The sequence below is a fragment of the Zophobas morio genome, unplaced genomic scaffold (assembly GCF_036711695.1).
Source record: "Zophobas morio isolate AGI-343-1 ecotype UQ-CSIRO unplaced genomic scaffold, CSIRO_AGI_Zmor_V1 ptg000005l, whole genome shotgun sequence".
In the NCBI taxonomy this organism is placed as follows: domain Eukaryota; kingdom Metazoa; phylum Arthropoda; class Insecta; order Coleoptera; family Tenebrionidae; genus Zophobas; species Zophobas morio.
The window spans coordinates 10,310,606-10,329,292 of NW_026972110.1; the positions used below are offsets into that span (position 1 = coordinate 10,310,606).

The 18,687-nt window shown below is 30.0% G+C and overlaps 1 protein-coding gene across 2 annotated transcripts; it reads left to right on the forward strand.

The window, feature by feature from the left end:
- The first annotated feature begins 5,551 nt into the window (after nucleotides 1-5,551).
- On the forward strand, nucleotides 5,552-18,131 carry LOC135122691 (uncharacterized). 2 transcript variants are annotated; one of them, XM_064047048.1, is made up of 6 exons: nucleotides 5,552-5,658; nucleotides 8,756-8,987; nucleotides 11,988-12,244; nucleotides 17,037-17,409; nucleotides 17,470-17,669; nucleotides 17,729-18,131. In XM_064047048.1, exons 2-6 carry the CDS (start codon nucleotides 8,761-8,763, stop codon nucleotides 17,959-17,961), a joined length of 1,290 nt encoding a protein of 429 aa, XP_063903118.1. In that variant the 5' UTR covers nucleotides 5,552-5,658; nucleotides 8,756-8,760; the 3' UTR covers nucleotides 17,962-18,131. The 2 variants fall into 2 exon arrangements, with proteins under 2 accessions (XP_063903118.1, XP_063903117.1); XM_064047047.1 differs by having other exon boundaries at nucleotides 17,037-17,669.
- The last annotated feature ends 556 nt before the right edge of the window (nucleotides 18,132-18,687 follow it).

Here is an 18,687-nt window from a genome sequence, read left to right on the forward strand (position 1 = left end):
TAATTTATTTAGAAATGAAACCAACTAATTACGTCTTTTTATTACCTACAACAAAAAGGGAATCCGTAATGGTCATAATTAGGAAAGAAATTACACGCAACTCTGTAAAAGTGGAGATAGCAAAAACTGTTTTTGTATCGATTTTGCGCTAATTAAATAATCACAATACTTTTTTACAGTGTAATAAACAGATACTTTCAGAATGTATTCTAAAGTGACAACAACACTATTTAACACTTTCTTCTCGTGCATTGTTATGTTAGAATCAACATCAAAAACCATGTTAAATTTGTTTGGTACTTTCATCTAACGACTCAACAACTTTGAATTATAGGTACTTGCCAGTGATTACAAATTCTCCAGACATTGAAAAAATAAGAGATGTCTACACTTCAATGTTATTTTTATAATCTTATTGTTCTTCAGTTTTTTCAGTGGAACATATTTTTAACAGTTTAAAAAAAACAGATTTAAATGTCCAAAATTTGCGGTTGAAATTGTTGCAAAAAGTTAATTAATTATCTTGGATGTAATTTGATACTAAAAAGTCAAATTAATCCAATAGAATTTTGGAACGTACATATATCCAATTAATTATAATGCTTCAGATTAATGAAACGTCGTTTAATGAAAATAAATGAACCTAAGTATACCTGTTCCAGTGTTGAAACCCACCCACATGAGTAATTGATTTATTGAGATGTAAATTATTAACTAGTAATTTCTCTGTTATGTTTATTTAAATTATGTTTGGAAAATACGAAGCAGGGGTTAAACAAACGTAATTAATAGGACTCGCAGTTGCACAATGCTTATAATACGATGTATTTCACGGAAAAAATAACATACACATTATTAAGATCATAAAATCAAGACAATTTCTATAACAAGTAAAAATTAATAAGAAGATAATTATTTTATTACAATTACTAATATTGTTACAATCCTTACTAATGCATATTTTTTTGCTTTCATTATTCTATTAACTTTCTGCTTTTTATTTTATTTATTTTTGTTATCTTAGTTTTTACTTCCCGAACGTAAGCGAAGGAAGTATTGTAATCGAGTCCGTCGGCCGACTTTCTACTTTTACGTTTTCTCGACCTTTTATGACCCCCAAAGTACGAAGAAATAGATGTCCCGTTTCCGTCTGCCTGTCCGTCTGTCTCTCTGCCGTCCCGGTTTTTACTAGAAAATAATCTCCGAAAGTACATACTTGGCCGATTGTTTTTTGTATTTATATTAGGAATATCTAAATTGTGTAAAATAACATAGTGCGATACATGTAGTTTATGAGTCCGTGTTGAGTTTTTACCCAAAAAAAAAAAAAATCAAAATTATAAAACAACATTTTGCAATTTAATTTTGAATTTGCCAAACTGATTGCTTTGATATGTTTTGGATTTGCTTATACAAGGTGAAAAAAAAAATTATTGAATGCATGAATTTATTTTATTGATTTAATCACGAACTGCAAAACCGAAGGTTTTGAAATCTTGGAGATGTTCCAAAGTTATCATAAGCACCGTAAATTTTTGATCAAAATGTTTTTGCTCATCCCCCTAAAAAAATAATAACGTCAGCTTAAAATATTGCTGAATAAATCTTAAATGTGCAAAATATGATGAGTCAATCATACTTCTGATTTATCACTGCATTAATATTTTTTAGATTTGCCTCAAAAAAATTAATGCCTGAGTCAGTTTATTTTATTGATTAAATCAAGAATTGCAAAACTGAATACTTTTAAATATTGTAGACGTTTTGAAGTTATAACTTTTTAACATGGTAACGTTTTATTCAAAATGTTTATTAACCCCAAAAAATTGATGACATCGTCTCAAAATTTTGCCGAATAAATTCTACCCAAAATGTGCAAAATATGAATTTTTACTTATATTTTTCAGTTATGCTTAAACCGGTGGGCCAAAAAAATTAATGAATGAGTCAATTTATTTTATTGATTAAATCGGGAACGGCTCACTCCATTTTCTCAGAAAATTTTGGGAATACAGTGCTGTTATTTTTAGTATTACACGGCACCAGTCCAAGTTGATATACGTGTCCTTGTTTTTTCTTGCACTGATAATACGCTGTGACCTGTGACTACTTTTCATTTATGTTGTGACTAGTATTATCCATGTTGATGACGTCGTCACAAATTTTTTATTGGTCAAACAAGTCACCCCATTTTCTCCAAAATATGAAGAATATGCACGTCTTTAAATAATAACGATAAAATAAGAATTCTAATATTCAGAACATTTGGTTCGATTGTGGTTTAATTAATAATAATTTTAGTCCTGTGTTTTGAGAAGATAAACTCATTCAAATTAAACTATCGATATATAAACATAAATAAGATCTTGTTTTTTGTTTCGTTGCTATTTGAAACACGATTTTCAAGTGCACAATTACATTAGCAGTGGTCTGCTGAAAATCACAATTTAAAATAGCGTCACCTCCACATTCTGCATGGTAAATGTTATTTAAATTTTATAAAATTACATAGTCTTATAATTATGTATGATTTATGTATCACATGTCTTGATTTTTTTTCTAGACATCTAGATTTTCGCAAAAAAAAAATTACATAATAACATGGAGAGCAGTCCAGTGGTCCCTTCGTCCAATCACCTCATGGGCCACTTTTTTTCTTACATTGTGACTGTTATCTATATTTTTATTTTAAGAGGACTCGCTACCTTTGGCTCTTTTGGAATATGCAATACATTTTCAAAATGCAATACCTCCATTCTAAACAGAAATTTTTATGAAATTTTAAATATAACCTCCCCACAACTTTCTCTAACCTACCGCGTGATCAGAAATGACTGAGTCTGTTGGCAATCCTGGATTTTTAGTTGAAATTAATATCACGATGTTTTCAGTAAAAAGTACTAGAAAGAGACTCAGTCATTTTAGATCACACAGTATAGCACAAGGATAGATTTTACACAGTTTATCATAAACATTCTTTTTAAAATTTTGCTGAAATTTTTCATCACATATTTTTAAAAATAAATGTCTCAATTACTTATGGAAATTTCAGAACACAGTTTTCAACGTTCAAAACTCTAGAAACCACAGGAAAAACATTGTCGACTTTCCTTGTTGGAAATGAGATACTTTCTTCGACCCTGCATCTCATTTCCGACAAAAAGTTGGCAATGTTTCACCCGTAATTTCTACAGTTTTGTTAGGTCAGTTATAAAAACCGTGTTCCGAAATTTACATAAATAACTGAAATTTTGTTTTAAAAAAATTGCCCTTGTGTTATACAGAGAAAGTTGTAAATAAGTTAGCGACAACTCTTAACTTACACGGGTTATTAGTCATAAAATAAATAAAATTTCCCAAAATAAAATTTTATCATTTTTGGAAAAACAACTGGATATTAATGGATATGTGATGTAATGTATTGTACTTCAGGGGCGAGGGAAATTCTGTCTAAATAACCTTAGACCAATTTTTTTCAACGAATCTAATGTGACGAAAAACGTATGTTTTATTAATCTGTAATATTGTGTATAAATAATATTTGACAGAATTATTGAAAAGCGTTAATTTTATTATAGGAAAAAAATGAGGTTAAATTACACCATTCCGCGTTGTCAGTTGGCGTCGATTAAATTTTAGGTTTATTGCGGACATACTTACATAATGTGTACAAAAAATCAGCGCCAACTTGATAAGTTTTTTCAGTTTTACGCCCAATATTCAATAATCATATGAAGTACAGCTTCCTCAGTACCCGCAATTTTAAATAATAATAATAATATTTTTGAAGATAATTAAATTTTGGTTTAAATATTTAAACATTTCATAGCATGGAGGATTTAAACTATTTCCAGACGTTGTTTGTTCGCCTGTGGTCTTAAAATTAGATTATAACAACAACAATTGTTAATGTTATATGTTAGATGTTATTAAAGAATTATTACTGTTTCTTCTCCGTCAAAAACCGCAACTATTTGGATTTTTCAAAATTCGTTTAAAAACGACGGAATTTAGGGTACTCGAAAATAGCCCAAACAACATAATATAAAATAAAAAAAAACCTCTCTGAACAAAATTTCATATTGGGCGAACTGGAAAGTTAAAAATAATTGGAAATACGTATTTGAAAAATTAAATGTTCACTTGGTATATCACAAAACGCAAGAAGGTACAAAAAAAATTCTTTGTTTTCTATATTTAACGTAACGGTTTTTACAATTATTGTAAGTAAACAGAACATTAAGTGACTACACGGTAGTTAAACACGGTGCAAAAAATTTGCTACTTCTTCTAAATGTCTTCGTTATTAAATAATATTAAAAGTTTTTGTTCGAACCCCATTATGTTAGTTCTTGAAAACACATCATCTATATGTTGTTTGTCCATAAAGGTACTAATATAATAATAATTAGTGCAGTTGGCTAAATTACCCTTAACACTAAACATCATTTTATACAAATCATAAAAGGAACCAATATATGATATTGTAATCAATGTAGCTAACAACAAAAGTGTTCTTCATTAAAAAACTAGCACAGTTTCCACACTATTTATTATATGCAATTTCTAACAATTTTCAATGGTTTCTTTTTTTATAAGCTGTCACTAATATGGTCCATGCCATTAACTAAATTGTGTTTATTTTTAGAGCAATACAGAAAATAATTTGCATTCTTGTAAGTAGTAGAAGTTATGATTATAAAGTAAAGGAAAAAGAAATATTTTGCTAGTATACCTCAAATTTACAAAAAAGTAATCATACGTATTTATAAAAGAAAAAAAATCATCTTTGATAATATACCTTCAAAAACTTTGAGTAGAATATTCAGATACTCGAAAGAACTATTAACAATATATCATTCAAAATTTACATAATTATAAGTTGTACATACTTTACATTCTACTCTCTGTAATAAGTGCTAATAGCGCCCAATTTAGTCCTGTTAGCTGCATCAGGTTTGCGAGGATATACAGTTATAGATAAAAAATTGCATGTTTCGTAAACTTTATGCATATATGTATGTATATAATTCCTCTAGGTATAATATTGATTATTTATTTACCTAATTTTCTTAACACTTTTTATTCAAAATCCAAACTAAACAGACCTTAACTATCATTAATTTAAAAACAATGCCAAACGGTTTTAACACATCAATCATCTCACCACACATAGGTATAATTATTTATAGATTCTAGACAATGAAATTATGTTACGCTCATAAAACGCCAATAATACACAGTTAAAAAACGCAAAGAAAGCGAATCTCCAAATAACTACGATGTACACAACCGAAAGTAAAAACTTGACAATGAACTTTTGACTCTGAATTTTTGGCAGTGCCCCGATAAAGATGATGACAAACCAAACACGCTCGGAATACAAACTGTCCTTAAGCTGAAAAAAACTAATCGAAAAGTGACGAGTTACTACAAGAATGAAAAGAAACTATATTCCACAAATGAATAAAATAAAAATCGTGAGGTGCATTCAGCATGTCTGTATGAATATAAGGTATCATCGGGACAACGTTGAAGACACTTGGCATTGGTGACTCCTCCCCTCCTTCAGGCGTGTATAAGAGAGGTCGTTGGTCCTCTGAAGGAGTTATTGCTTATCTATACTCTTGTGCACAAAGCTGGGGCTACTTTGACTAGGTGAGTGTTTTTTTTTTTAATTTTTTAAATGGTTCGAGGGACTAGCGGGTTTTCTCAAACTCGTCGCTGAAACGGTAGATAACCGTTTTTAATTGGTTCTAACCGTATAAAATTTTAATGCATTTCGGGGTATTTAAATTTGTTATTTGCGGGATTTAATGGCTTGTGATTTATAGTTATTTATTTTTTAAACAATGTTTAATTTCGGTTTCAACTGTGACACTTTTCTTGCGTATAGTGTTTGAAGTTTGAAGAATATAAATATACAAATTTTAAAATAAATTTAAAATTTAAATTCATGCTGACTAGTGGGAAAATTGAGATTTTTTTCTAAGTATGTACGTATGATAATTCACAGGTAAAATCTGATTAATTTGCTAACTGTAAGGTTTGTTTTAGAATTTCTAATGACATTATGCAGTTCAATTAATAGTACCGAAACATTTTTTTTATTTTTTTTTTTCGAAATTAATTTAATTTTTTGGAAAATGATTTTAATTTTTTTCTTCTGGTTTGCTGATGAAGTAAATTGTTTTATTCCTGGACATGATTTTAAACAGTAAACGTAAAAACCAACTGTTTTTTAAGCCACCAACAATTATCTTTAATTTTAAAAAAACCCTATGGTACATAAAAAACTTACGACTTACATGAAAGATTTATGATTAAAAAAAATTGTATTCATGTGGTTAAAAACAATTTCGATGAAAGAAAAATGTAACTGAATATTAAAGTAGAAAACTTGAACCTAGTTGTTTTTTTTTATGTAAAATATATATTTACTATTGACTCTTTGTTGAAGTTTGAACAACAATATTTTCGAAGTTTTTTCAGAACTTACGATTGAAATTAGAAACAAACCGAATAACATGCTCTAACAAAAGAGAATAGCAATAGAACTGAAACAATTGTAACAACAATAATTATTGTGTGTATCTATAATTTTTACGATTTCAGTGTTATTTGAAACAAGTATGAAAATTACATTCTTTAATATAATTACTCTTCATATGATATAAAATAATTATATTAACAATATTGCAGTACCTAGTAAACGCCTGAACTTTCCGATTATTATTTTTAAATATAACCGCCACTTTCTTATTTCGAAAACTAGAGGTATCTGTTATTTCCTACAACGTGTTGAAAATAATATTTTTTTGAAAAAGGTAAATTGTGACAAATTCTTTATTTCTACAAAAAATTATTCTTAGTCATACTGAACACTTCTGTATTGATTTGTCTTTAGCTGACAAATATGTATCTAACACCACAAAACCAAAAAATTGATCTACATATATTAATGCAAAATTTTAGATATTTTTTTATTGGCTGGCAGTTGTATATATTGTGTAGGCACTACTTGTGGAGTAAATTTGGCATTTTTTGCAATTTAATAAAATAATAGGTATTATCAAAACAGCTTGAATTAGTTTTTCTAATTGTGTTTTTAATGTTTTGTCCCCTTTTAGCATATTTCATGAGAATACATAAACACGTAAATATTTAGAGAACAAAACATGTAATTAATATTAATTTTTAAATTACCACATATAGTTTACCCAATACATTTTATTTTAAGTAAAATTGAAACTACGCTTGTAAGTACTAAAAAGTATTTCTGACACCATATGAAGCCAAAAACTTCGCGATTACTAAAAAAATATTTTTTTAGATAGATCTAGCTGAAAATTACTTAAATTTTACTTTCTCAAGAACAATAAAATTTTCCACTATGAAAAAAAAACACTTCAGCAATTAAATGTAATTTAGTTCAAGATTCAGATTCGTGCGGCAAGATATTAAGCAGTCAAGAGAAAAGTTTTAACGATAACCCACATTTTATGAAGTTTATTGAAAAAAAAAAAAAAACTTAAAGATACGATAACTAAAAGGTTAATTCTGGAATTTTTACTACAAATTAAGATCTTTGTTTTTTCCTGCCTTCATCACACGCTTCTAACTGTGTTAACCTTTTTATGACAAACGATAGAGAGTAAAATTAAATAAAAAAAAAACTACTAAAAATTGGGTTAACGACGTTATTACTTATAAACACGCGAATCCTAACAATTTATTTTTTTCATATACATGCTCACTTCATGTTTAACTGGCAGCATATAAAGTCAATAAAAATTAATTATATATAAGGGATTACCGGGAGGTACTGACAGTTAGTTAAAAGCACTAGGAGTTTAAAAAGTCGATATTGCACAATTTATAGTTTATAGTTAGTGTCAAGTGTCACATCCTATTTTGGAACCTGTTTGAATTTCCATCTAGTTTTTTAACAATAAAATATGGATATCTTAAAGAAAAATTTTATTTTCAATAAATAATAATTGTTTTTCTTTTATACACGCAATATTTTGAGATATTCAGTAAAAAAAAAAGAGTTTTTGTTAATCTGGGTGTCTTTGATAAACGAGTAGTATAAGACAAATTGCCTGTGGGCTTCATATATTACCAAGTAAACATTTACATAAATAAATAGATCTTACATTCACGACCTTTTTAAATCACAGCAAGTCTGTCAGTCGTAGTAACCAGCAAAAAGAAAAGAAGTCTAAAAAGGTCTTAAATATAATACGGAAAGTTTTATATTAAAAAACCTGAAAAAGTTTGATATTAAACAAACTACCAGAAAATAAAAAATGTTTACTGTCGGCTATTTCGATTACTTAAGTCCATTCTTTCATTGTACTTCATATTTGTTTTTGTACGAGTACCTACCACTCATCAATTATGAATTATGTAAGTGTTATATCGATTTAATTTAATGACATCCTGTGTGTAATCTAAATAATTTCCGTATAACGGTCTGTACTTAAGCTTGCTCACTATCAATTAAAACAACTACTTTCATCCACATTTTATCGTAATCGTACCTTCAGTTCTTAAATAACCCGTTATTGTTAAAAGTGTCAGCATGTAACAATAAAAGATTATCTACACTCTGATGGAGGTGAGAGTCCACGTTTCCAGTCCAGAATCTCAATTCTCTTCATGGGGTGAATAACACAATAGCAGAACAACATTGTTTGCCAAACTGATGCTCGTTCTAAATTTAGATGCCAATTTATGTGTCATTTTGCAGGCAAAATGTTTCTTCACGTAGCCTTGGTGGTAGCGGCGGTGTATTCTTCAGAAGCCTTGCCTCGACCAGAACCTCCACAAATGTCCAGCAGGACTATTGAACCCAAACAAGTGCTTTATGTACCTGAAAGACAACAATATACTCCTGAACTGCAGTACGATGTGGCTCTACTGGATCCTCAATTCCAAATTCCTTCGTACAATTTTATCGGTGATAAACAACACTTTCCAAGGTACATATACTTTTACTTTGAATATTTATGCTGTTGTAGCTGGTCCATTATTAGCAATCACAATACAATCAATCGAATTTTATTAAAGCTGTCACTCGCCGTTCACCTAGTTATCGGTAACGTTTTATCTTCGAGACCAGTTCACCCCGTTTGCTAGTTTCGTAACAGTAACAATGTGTTTGAAATTATTGTTACGATAATTGCATTTCTATTTTTTTTTTCTAAAAATATTTTACAGAGAAAAGGACAAGGTTTTCAGTGACTAATATGTGATAGTTTCTGATTTATGTCACGACAGTCTCTCCTGAATTTTTTTTTTTTTAGGCAAATAAAAAATAAACTTTTTAATAGTTAAGATTAAACGTTTTATAAAGGTATTTTTTGTTATTACAGTACTAAACGCACTGATGAAAATTTTCCAAAACAATTGGCACCATCTAAAATTTTCTTCCCTTGAGAACAACACTTACTTTCAATTTTAACCAATCAAAACGTGACAAGGTGAAGAGCACACATAGTTTTAAATAATTAAATTTTATTATTTATTAATTATTCTTGTCTTTTTTTTAGTATAGCTTAGGGAACTATTGTTCTATACAATTAATTACGTTTATCTACTATATTTTTCGAATGATTTCTTCCAATAAATCTTGTTGATATTCTGATCTTGAAAAGTTCTTCCCATATTTACACCTACAAATATATAAATAAAAATATAAGAATATTATAACTTTAAAACGTAATAAACAATTTCGGTTTGTTTATTAGTACAAAGAATTTTATATTACAATATAATTACAATATTACCTGACAAGAATTATCTTAAAAACTTCAACAGTTTTGTTTTAGAGTTTTTTTTTTGTGAAATTTTTTTGTTGATTTTTAGTGAATTCACTCCATAATTAATTACTACACTGGACGTAAAACATAGCATGTTTTATGTATGTAATCTTTAATAATTAACATTCTAACGACAAACTCAAAAACCTCAGAAAACAGGAGTAGTACTTATGTAATATGAATAGTTTTTTGATGTGATAATAATTAGAATTACGTTTCTCCTAATAACTTTCTATTAAAGTTTTTAATTAAAGACATTTATAATAAATTATGTTGCAACTAATTCGTTACATTTGTAAATGATTCCATTTTTTGGTACTATAAAAATTCTTCCCCGATTTTTGAAAATGTATCATCTATCACTTTAGCTCAGAAATAAGTAGGTTTTCCTGACTAATTATTCACAAGCTGTCTTAAAAAACAAGCTTCTTCCATCAAACTGCAAAATAAATTCTGCACTTCGATAGACCAAACCTGTTTTTCAAAATTAATAAGTTTCAGAAATTACATAACATCCTTCTAAGAGATAACGTACGATCAATAAAAACCGTCAGGAAACCGGCGCTGGATTTTTAGGTGTCTTTGTTTTTCTCCCTTTTGCGTTGTGGAGGATGAGAAAGACGACTTGCTTGTCGAGCGCCAACTTAAGGACGTTTTTTGTCACACTTTATTTATAAATATTAATTTAACTGAATTTATTCAGATTATTTATACCTCCTCTCCAAAAAATGTGTTACGTCATTCTAAGAAACATTAAACAACTTTTTAGTGAAAATAAGCTTTGATTATCATCTATCCAAATATTTATTTCATACATTTTTCTTCTATTCTCTCACAGAGATAGCCATCAGCTTGTTTCTGTTTTTACCTTTTTTAACCACAATTCACTGCATCTAGTTTATGTTTAAATTAATCCCACAATGAATACTAGCCATGCTAACAAAAATATTCTGTGGTCATAATTTTGGAGCTGGGAAGAAAATTAGCGTCGAATTATGTATCGAAAATATCCACTATCCTAATTTTGTGAAATGTTTCCAAATTTTTGTGACTCAATTTCGATGGTACAACCTCAAACTCTGGCAAACGTAAGAGTATATTTTGGTATTACAATGCGGGGAAAATTGTTTGCAATTTGTTAATTGTTGGTTAACCTCAAATGATATTTATTATTCACCAAGGAAACCAGTTGTTGCACAATCATTTTTTAAGTGAATAACTGCCAGTAAAATCTCAACAGTATAAAATCTAAAATAATGTTTTCATGTATTAAAAAAGCAATTATTAATCATCTTATTTATATCCTTGCCACAGAAAGTATATGTAAGTATGCTAAAACAGTAATTTTGCAATTTATTTGTTCCCATCCAAAAATTTATGACGTCATCTGAAATTGTTGATAAAATGCTCTACTCTATCTCTGGGTTAATTTCTATTTTTAAATTAACATATTCGTGTTGTTCGAAAAAAAAAATAAGTTGTAATTCATATACATAAAATTTACAGAAAGATTTACAGAAATATTACATACTTACTATGTTACACTAATCATGAAGTGTGCTTCCAGAATTCTAAAGAAATTATGTGACCATCCTGACGTCTTATGCGACAACTTGCAACCCGTGAGTAATGAATTACATTACTCACGACCGTGAAAATACAATAGCGGTATCTACAAGGAAATGTGGTTATCATGATGGTATTATTCTAACGGAATAAAAAAATATTATTCTTTGTTATTTACAGTAACAAATCACGCATTAACACCTTTGTAAACAAATAATACATATCGTGATATAAAATTCATACAAGCAACTATGTAAAACAATATCAAATATTAATTTGTCGTCTCTCGTCCAGAGAGGAATTCGAGTAAAGTAATTAAAACTTTACGCTCGCTAAATTAGTTACATAAAATACATATATGCTCCAATTAAATGCTAATAATTGTATCCATTTTCGTGTTTACAAACAAAAGGTAAACATTACACAAAAATTCATATGATGCAACTCAATTTTCTTCAAACGTAAATGCATACTCGAATGGCAGTAATTAATTAACGTGTCCTCTAAATTATGTAACGGAGGTGCATGTTCAATATAATATTTTTCAAATGATGTTATTACCTCAAGGCCGTATTCAAATTAACTTAATTACAGAGTGCAGCCACAGATAGTTCTTTACCACGGAGGCGCCGCTCCGGGCCAGCCTTTCCTGCTACAGCCCGGATCTCCTCCTGGAAACTTCTTAGTTCCACAAGGGGGACCGAACGTGATTATTAGGGACACCCCACATGCACCCCCTAGACCAGTATTTGTGGCAGGATATCCAAAACCAGCTCACATCCCTCCGATTGAGAAAGACGCTGAAGAAGTGCCCACCAACCCCGCGAAAATCCCCCCATTCCAAAGTAAAGGTAACTGTGAATTGTTTATGCGTCTTTCATAAATAGGTCACTGTCAAAACAAAAATGTTAGATCGTGTATTCAAATCGCGTGTTCGAGTACAATGACATCGTTTTATGCAATAATGTGTAGTGTGCGGGTGAAATTCACTCACTTGTAATAATAAATTATTGCTTTGTAAAACGGGATCCATAAACAATAATAAATGTAATAATGGATCTGGTACTAGAAAGTTGACATGAAAATTATACCATTATTAGAAAGATGTTAGTTAAAGTAGTAACCTCCACCATCAATCAACGTGAAAATAATTTCGTTTCTCGTAATTTTACGCAAGATAGTATTTAAAAGGCGTAATATTATGTTTTGATTCCCTGGCGTTGGTGAACAGTGAAAAAAATACTTATTTTTGTATCATTTTACTAATATCTAATATTTAATCTGTTCTCTCCCAAACAAGTTCAAGTTCGAGACAAATCATTAGAAAATTCCTTACGTTTGACGTTTATTTACGAAAACAAAACACCGATTTCGATAAATACATCAAAAAACGTGAAAACTAGCCATTGTTGTCAGATTTATCCTGAACCATTTTAAGTTTTTTTGTTATATTACAAAATTATTCTGAATAATGAAAGTCCGCTCAATTTTATGTACCCAAACACTTACCTAAGTATAGTCTTTGCCATTTCTATTGAAACACCACTTGTTAATCGTAAATTTGGCAACGTCCATATTCAGACAATTTTCGAACTAAAAGCCGTTGTTAATCAACCGAAAGCTGTTACCAATTGCTAAATTTTAAGCAAAATCAACAGGTGGTGTTTCAATAGAAATGGCAAAGACAATAGTGACTTACAATCTGGTAAAATATTGAAAAGAAAAATTAAACTTTGAAGGGTTTTTTAATCATTCTTTCGCTGCTCCATAAATAGTCCTTAACCACGTGTCATAAAATAGGACACAACTCGGTATTTATATACCGAGAGAGCAGTAAAAAACACAGTCGAAGACAGCAATGGATTTTTGAAAATTTGTCTTTGATAGAATTTTCGTGTTGTCAGAATACTGTCAGTTTGAAAGTTTGTTAAAATTCAACTATCATAAATATACAAAAATACGTAGCTGTCTTTGATCGTATTTTTACCACGGTGGACTGAAATTTTGAGAGTTTTAGTCCGAAATAAGTTTCATCCAGTTCCATTACATAATATCTTTGGCCAAGTTTTCGCAATCAAGTAGTAATTTTCCATCGTATCTAAGATATTATTGTAAGTGATAAGGTGGAGGTTTTGTAACCGAAGAAACATTATCTAGATATTTAATACTTTGGTCTACTTTGAACTTTATATTCTTAAACATTAACCGAGCAAAATAGCATTCCTGGTGGTGAAATTCCGTCCATATATTTTGCACATTTTAGAGAGATTAGGATAGAAAAATTCTGAAACGACGTCAGATTTTGAGAGGAGATATGCAAGAATAATTATTTGTAGTACAAAGCCAGAAACAAGACTTTTTAGATTACGAGTATTCGCAAAAACTCGTTTCGGGCGAGTGAAACATAAAATTTTTGGTCCCAATTTTTATATAAAGAACATTTTTATTGATTATATTGTTTTTAACGGATGGAACTGCGAGTGTATATATAACCCTCCATAGCTGAAAAGTAATAAGACCAGCCGAAGACTTTTTTCTCGGCTTTACAAGATTTTTTATATTACAGACATCATTTTCTTTATTTATTTCTAAAATAACATGTACGTGTTCGAATAGTTAGCTTAAATTGGATATTATAGGTAGCTGAAAAAATTCCTAGTCCGGTAATTTTTGGTTTCTGACAATTTTAGAGACGTATCGAAAATCAGTAATGCCGAAGATATAAAAAATTGACTAGCGATTTACCATGTTTGCTCTAAACGTTTGCAAGATTTCAGATCAGTTGATTTTATAGATTGAAAGTTAAATTGTAGAATACTGTTTTGTATTTTTGATTTTTTTCCAAAAATTTAAACGTCCAAAGCAAAAAAATAGGATGGATTAATAAATCACAAGTACTGAAGCATGTTATTTTATAAAATTTAACTAAGATTTAAGGACTTCAGTACTACTTAAAAAAGTGCTTGAATGAGTCAACAAAATACGATTTTTCTCCATCAAGACATTATTTTCAAATTGAGAATACTCTTTACTGTATGCATATTTTGAAAGATTTTTTATATCATAGATATTTTTTTACTTCCTCGGCGTATGCTAAGAAAGTATTGTAACAGGGTCCATCTGTGAATTTACTTTCATGGTTTTTCGATTTTTGTGTACATGGTAAAACCCCAACCAAAATCTGTCTAATCATTTCCACCAACAATTTGATGACGTCAACTCAATTTTTTTCATAATAAATGATATTTAAATTTTATAATATACTCCTGTACTTGTGGTTTATGAATTCGCCTTAATTTTTTATACGAATATATAGCCACGTTTCCCAAAGGTTTATAGTTTAGTTGATTAGAGCACGGGCTACTAACTCGAAGGTTTGATCCTTTCATGAGCAAGATGTTTTTCGTACACTGCGATTGGTAGGTATTATGTACCTATATTATTTTTTCTAAACAACTGGATTTATTTAATTGTACTTCGATGGTGAAGGAAGTACTATCTACATAAGATAAGTTTTTGTTTTTCACAAAAACATTTCCGTTCTTGTTTTAGTTATTAATATTTTCCACGCTTTGCTTAATTCCAATATACTTTGGACAATTTCTGCAATACCGTCGTTTCCAAAACATTTCAGGCAAATGACACTGACATGAAAGTCATATTCCAATTGCTTTTAATTGATCTATGAGAACCTGATTTGCTCATCTTACCCGAAATTTTTTGAAAACAACTGTATGTATTAGTTTGATATTTTAATTTTCAGCTCCATATTGATTAATAAATTAAAAATACACTGATCTGTAGAAAATTTAAATTGTTCCGGCTCCTGAATTAAATGATACAAATCTTGTAAAGACTGAGTTCAAATCTATTTTCAGAATTTTCCTATCACATCCGGTTACTGAGATACTGCAATCTGAATAGATAAAATTGAGTATAGTGCAAGTGTAAAGTCGGGAACAAAATTCTTTAAATTTGGATTTTTGAGAAAAATTTTCTGCTTTCATATTTCAAAAGTGTAACGTGATAAAAAATCTGTTGGCACTGTTGGCACATTTGAATTTAACACATCAAAATCTATAAAATACACGTATAGTTTTTTTGAGCCATTTTTGTTGCAGACCAATGTAATTAATTACGACATTGAAAATAGCAAGCAACATTTTGTTCTTGAAAGATTATTTATTAATAACGTAAGTTGCATATAACACTTAGCGACAAAGAAACGTCATTTACGTCAAAATTTTGAGGAGATTCATACAGGGTGTTATTGAAAGGTACGTGCAACAAAATTGACAGTTCTTCGAGAAGTCTAAGAAGTCTGAAAAACTTATTTTGTGTTATCAAAATTATAAGGGGAAAATTAACCCTTATCCAACCTTTTTAGGCGCTACTGAAGGATAAATAGGTAAAATTAATTTATTTTAGTAAATCCTAGCAACTGTAACAACAAAACTTTTGTCAAGACTAAATGTTGCTATAGAAAAGAAAGATGATCTTTTTATCAGAGGCGTACAACTAATTTGGACATAAATTTTAATAATTTTTATCTCTAAAAGGAGAACACTTTTACCTGAACTTTTTTTTACTTTTAGCACCCGTACTTCGAGACAAATTGCCGATTTTATTTTGTACGTACCTTTCAATAACACGCTGTATATTATAAACTATAGACTGACGTTGCTTTAGCCACAATTTATGGTGTCATTTGTAGGTCCGAGTGAATGTTCAAATATGTATTATATCTGTCACTTATGTCATTCTGTTTTGATACTTAAATGTAGTGGTTAAAGCTTCAGAGTTTTGACAAATCAAGTATAGGCTATAGTTACGAATCCACTTTGTCGCTTAATTTTGTCTGCTATTTTATGCAAGAAATCCAAAATTAATTAAATTTTGGATTTCTTGCTTGTTTTGATAATTAATCAAAAAACCTGGTAACCATCTGTGATTATAACTCGTAAATTTTAGGGCGTTGCTACAGATACTTACCGCTATAAGTGATTCTGTTAATTTAAGAAGAATTTTAATATCAAAATCCCCACACAAAAAGTTTCCATTAAAATATTTCATTAATTTAACAAGCTTACGTCCTAAATTCTAAATACGTAATACAAAAATTTGAATTTGCATAATCACTAATACCATTTCCAATTTAGGATGACAAAATCTTAAATTAGTAGATTAGAATCAGTTAATATCTTTTTTTGAATCAAAGAATCATCAACTAATACCAAATAAGTTGAAGTTACGTACATGTATTTTCTATGCCTCTCACACAGAGTACAAATATTTATAAAAATCTGTGGCAATAACCCTGCTTTCTAATAAACTTGTTCCTTATTTTCAATAATAATTTATTAACTTTTTGTATCTGATTGATAATTAAAAAAGATGCATTAATAATATTATTCTCTTTATGTAAGTTTCCATTAAAACAACAAAACATTTCTAACTGACATTCTTTTTCTTTCTTTTTTCGCTACAAAATACATTAAAAAATAAAATGTTCTTAGCAACAAAAAGCATCTCTAGTGTTAGCGCTATAATTTTAGTCTTGAATGAAAAAGGCAGCTTGCCATTCAAATAAGAGAAAAAAAAGATGTTAAAGTCATGTTACTTTACCACGTGCTTCTATTTTAGGAGAAAAAAGGCCCGAAAAAATAGAAACTTTTAACGAAGACGACAACACCAAGAAACAAGCAACCGAAGCCGACGTTCTTGCTGCAGCAGACCGCAATCCTGCATTCAACCCCACTACAAACCTCAGACCAGGACAGAGATTTTTCATCTTAAATGGACAACCACTCTTCTCCAATTTCCCTTACAATAATCAAATCTATCCCGGAGTCCAATCAAATGTCAATTTAAAGTATGCTCAAACAGGTTCAAGCTTTGCCCCACAAATTTCCACTAAAACTATTTCCCCATATCAAAATCTGGTGTTCAGAAACAGGCCCATTGAAGCTATTTCTGCCAGACACGCATTAAGCGACGAAACTTCATTGCCACAAGGGTATCCTGAGAATTTAGTTCTGTTAAACCAACCAGGAAGTTTTCAAGACAGTATTTTCAGAAATCCCTTACCCGCAAATTTAGAGCAATCTAAAGAAGACAAGGCGCAGTTTCGGCAAGCAGTAAATTCTGAAATTGGTAATCGTTTTGGAATTCTGGAGTACGCAGATAACGATCAGCAAGACGATGATTCCGTAGTTATCGATGCTGGAGACCATCTGAGTGATGAAGAAGGAGATTCTGCAGAGGGGGACGCTGAAGGTAAAATTACTCAAATATTAAGACTGGTAACATTTCATTCATTTTGGTTGTTGTTTCAGTTGTTTCTGCTGCAGACAAACTCAGTGAACCTACCATTGCACAGGCGCAACCTGGCGCTATTGCTCTTGCTGGACCTGGAGGTGTAGCGGCTGCTGCTCCAAGAGGAACGGCTTTCGTAGGAAAAGATGGAGTTGCGGTTTCTAGTCCTCAAGCTACTGCAGTAGCAGGACCCAGTCGCGATGAGATAGTCGAAGAAGAGAAAAAGAAAAAACAAAGCAAACGAAAACCATGAGTGATATTCTTGTGATAAGCAACGTATCAGTTGTAATTAATTAGGTAATCTCGGCAATCATGATAGTTTGGAAAAGTAACCTACTTATAGAATTTAGTAATTATAATAGCGATTGTTTATTATTTAAAAGAAATATATTTACTTTTCTATAATAAAGCTCTTTTATAAAATGGGCCATTATTCTATTAAATCTTCCAAGATGAAAACTCATTTATCTTTGCTGTTTAGAAAATAAAATGCAGTACAAATAAAATTTGAAGAAAATTCTCTATATATCAGCCAGTAGAAAAAATAAGGTTGAAAAGTGCTGATTCATAATGTCAACATTTTTTAAACAGCAACATCATTTTTACTTTCCGAGCGTAAGCGAAGAATCTAAATTGTACAAAATATGATGAATTTGTACTTGTAATCTATCATTTCATTTATATTTTTTGGATTTGCATATACAGTTAAATCCATAAGGTTGTAACCACTCGTTAAATTGTAAGGTTGGCATTACAGCCAATGGTGTTTTTCACATGAATAGATTGGTAACGGCGCATGTGTCAAAATTTGACAATTACGCACGAGATAGTTTGTTATTAAGCCATATCATTGAAAAATGGTACCAACACGGCATATTGTGATAAATAAGCAGATGAAAATGGCACTTGCCAACTGCCACAATGAATTGAAACTTGCTTATCCCTAAGCATCGTCCCGAGAGCTTGAATTCAAGCTTGT

What these genes read in the sequence shown, in the direction of transcription:
- LOC135122691 (XM_064047047.1), top strand. Translation starts at nt 8,761, where the DNA reads ATGTTTCTTCACGTAGCCTTGGTGGTAGCGGCGGTGTATTCTTCAGAA. An exon ending in GATAAACAACACTTTCCAAG is followed by an intron (nt 8,988 to 11,987) that starts GTACATATACTT and finishes ACTTAATTACAG; the next exon opens with AGTGCAGCCACAGATAGTTC. An exon ending in TGCAGAGGGGGACGCTGAAG is followed by an intron (nt 17,670 to 17,728) that starts GTAAAATTACTC and finishes TTGTTGTTTCAG; the next exon opens with TTGTTTCTGCTGCAGACAAA.